The sequence below is a fragment of the Cotesia glomerata genome, linkage group LG4 (genome assembly GCF_020080835.1).
Source record: "Cotesia glomerata isolate CgM1 linkage group LG4, MPM_Cglom_v2.3, whole genome shotgun sequence".
Lineage (NCBI taxonomy): Eukaryota > Metazoa > Arthropoda > Insecta > Hymenoptera > Braconidae > Cotesia > Cotesia glomerata.
This window is the reverse complement of record NC_058161.1, coordinates 12117012-12119487: the sequence shown is the minus strand read 5'-3', so window position 1 is coordinate 12119487 and position 2476 is coordinate 12117012. Positions and strand designations below refer to the sequence as shown.

The 2476-nt window shown below is 25.6% G+C and overlaps 1 protein-coding gene across 1 annotated transcript; it reads right to left on the bottom strand.

The window, feature by feature from the left end:
- Positions 1-543: 543 nt before the first annotated feature.
- Positions 544-2215, bottom strand: LOC123262704 (trafficking protein particle complex subunit 1). Its single transcript, XM_044725049.1, has 2 exons — positions 1999-2215; positions 544-912 (listed from the first exon to the last, which is right to left on the bottom strand). Exons 1-2 carry the CDS (start codon positions 2095-2097, stop codon positions 574-576), a joined length of 438 nt encoding a protein of 145 aa, XP_044580984.1. The 5' UTR covers positions 2098-2215; the 3' UTR covers positions 544-573.
- Between the last annotated feature and the right edge of the window lie 261 nt (positions 2216-2476).

Sequence of the window (2476 nt, the reverse complement as noted above, 5' to 3'; positions counted from 1 at the left end):
TCTTTGAAAGTATAAATTAAAGACTGAAAAATTAAAAAAAAAAATTCAAGACCGGACTAGCAGAACAAAATTCTAAATTTTTTTTTCTTTTTTTTTTTTTTTTAAATTGCACGAGGTGTATATATATAATTAAGAAATATACGAGCCGTAGGTATAGTCAATATATTATCATAAATTATTATTATTATTAATAATAATAATTAATTAAAAAATTTTGATCGCTGTAATATAATTTTTTGAGTAATTTTTTCAATCTCTTTATTGGAGTAAAAAATTTAATTAAATTTTTTTATGAGCAAAAAAAAATTTTTTACGCTCTTTCATAATTAAAAAAAAAAATAAAAAATGTGATTTTCAGCGATCGGACTTGGAAAAAAAAAAAAAAAAATATAATTATAATCAATTTAATTGTAAAGAAATGGCTTAAAAAAAAATTAAGGTCAGTCCGCTTCGATATCAATTATTAAAAATAATTTGATGCCAAAATAACAATTTATAAAATAAAATTAATGTACTATTATGATTATAATAATTATAATAAAATTAATAATAATGAATATTTAATATTGAATTTTACAATGAACGATTTAAATATATAGGAGATTTTTTCATCAGCTCGTCAACTTTGCTTTTGAACAATTCACTCTGTATTGGCTCGTTTAATTTGCAGAAGGGGTTCTTTACGACGTACTCGACGTAGACTTGCCGGTAGAGCTGCTGAAGAAGCTCTCGGACGTTCTGCGAAGCGGTGTCGGTGTTCAGGACAAAATTGAGGCCGGAAGGAGTTTCGAGGTAGTGGAGTGAGTATTTGCTGGTTTTGTAGTAGAGGAACCCTTCTTTGGGGTCCAGAGGTGAGATTTTGTTCACGAAGGATTTTATTGAGAACAACATTCCGTACATCAGTTTAGCTTCCTGAAATGAATATATATAAGGGCTTTTGTTAAATATTGAAGTTTTTTAAGATATAACCTCATCATGATGTTATATTCATCAAGAGCTTTCATTTGAGTACCCACATGCATTTTTTATATATTTTTCATATATACATATATGTAATATATATAAATAAATAAAATATATGAAAAATTGATGTGGGTACTCAAATGAAAGGTCTTGATGAGTGTAACATCAGGATGAGCTTATATCTTTAAAAATCTCAATAGTTCTCAAGATACAAGGTGATTTCTTAATTACTGACATTTTTAAAGATATAAGCTCATCATGATGTTACACTCATCAAGAGCTTTCATTCGAGTACCCACATGCATTTTTCATATATTTTTCATATATACATATATATATAGTATATATAAATATATAAAAAATTGATGTGGGTACTCAAATTAAAGGTCTCGATGAGAGTAATGTAAGGATGAGCTTATATCTTTAAAAATATCAATATTTCACAAGATAAAAGGTCATTTCTTAAATATGTAATATTTTAAAGATATAAGCTCATCCTGATGTTACATTCATCAAGAGCTTTCATTTGAGTACCTACATGCATTTTTCATATTTACATATATATGATATATATAAATATATAAAATATATGAAAAATTGATGTGGGTACTCAAATGAAAGGTCTCTATGAGTGTAATATCAGAATGAGCTTATATTTTTAAAAATGTCAATATTTCACAAGATAAAAGGTAATTTCTTAAATATGTTATATATATAAGATATAAGCTCATTCCGATGTGACACTCATCAAGAGCTTTTATTTGAGTACCCACATGCATTTTTGATATAATTTTCTTATATACATATATATGATATACATATAAATATATAAAATATATGAAAAATTGATGTGGGCACTCAAATGAAAGGTCTCGACGACTGTTACATCAGGATGAGCTTATATCTTTAAAAATATCAACAGTTCACAAGATACTAGATCATTTCTTAATTATGTATCCTGGAGACAAATTTTCTTTATTCTCTTAATAATATAGATAGATTTTTTTTACAAAAAGAAATAAAATCTAAACTTACCTCTTCTTTGGTAATGCCAGATTTGTTCAATCGATTCCACTCGTTATAATACAACAAAACTCCATTTTTAGAAAAAATATATAAATTATGAATAGTCATCCTTAATTATTACAAATAATTGTGATGTAAACTGACAGGTATCATTTGTTAGTAAACAAACCCTCTAATATATATATACTTTGTTACTCTTATTTTTAGGCTAGTCAGCTGATTTATACCATTTATACCCCAGAAAGTTGAATAATTTTTTTAGAATGTCGCTCCGTTGAAAACGGTGGTAAGTTACCGCTTGGCGGTAAAAAAAACTCTTGTGATTGGTGCTGGCGGGAAAAGCTTAAATTCAAATTCAAACTTTTATTTTTAAGGTAAGTTTAATTTAATTTAAAAAAAATATTTTAATAAATTTTATTTATTAATTAAGTCGGAAAAAAAATAATTAACAATTTTTTTAATAAATTTATTTAAAAAAAAAATCTTA

Excerpts from the sequence above, each read along its gene's own strand:
- LOC123262704 (XM_044725049.1), bottom strand. The coding sequence starts at position 2,097 with ATGACTATTCATAATTTATATATTTTTTCTAAAAATGGAGTTTTGTTG. Across the intron at positions 913-1,998 it reads CTGGCATTACCAAAGAAGAG|GAAGCTAAACTGATGTACGG; the intron begins GTAAGTTTAGAT and ends TATTCATTTCAG.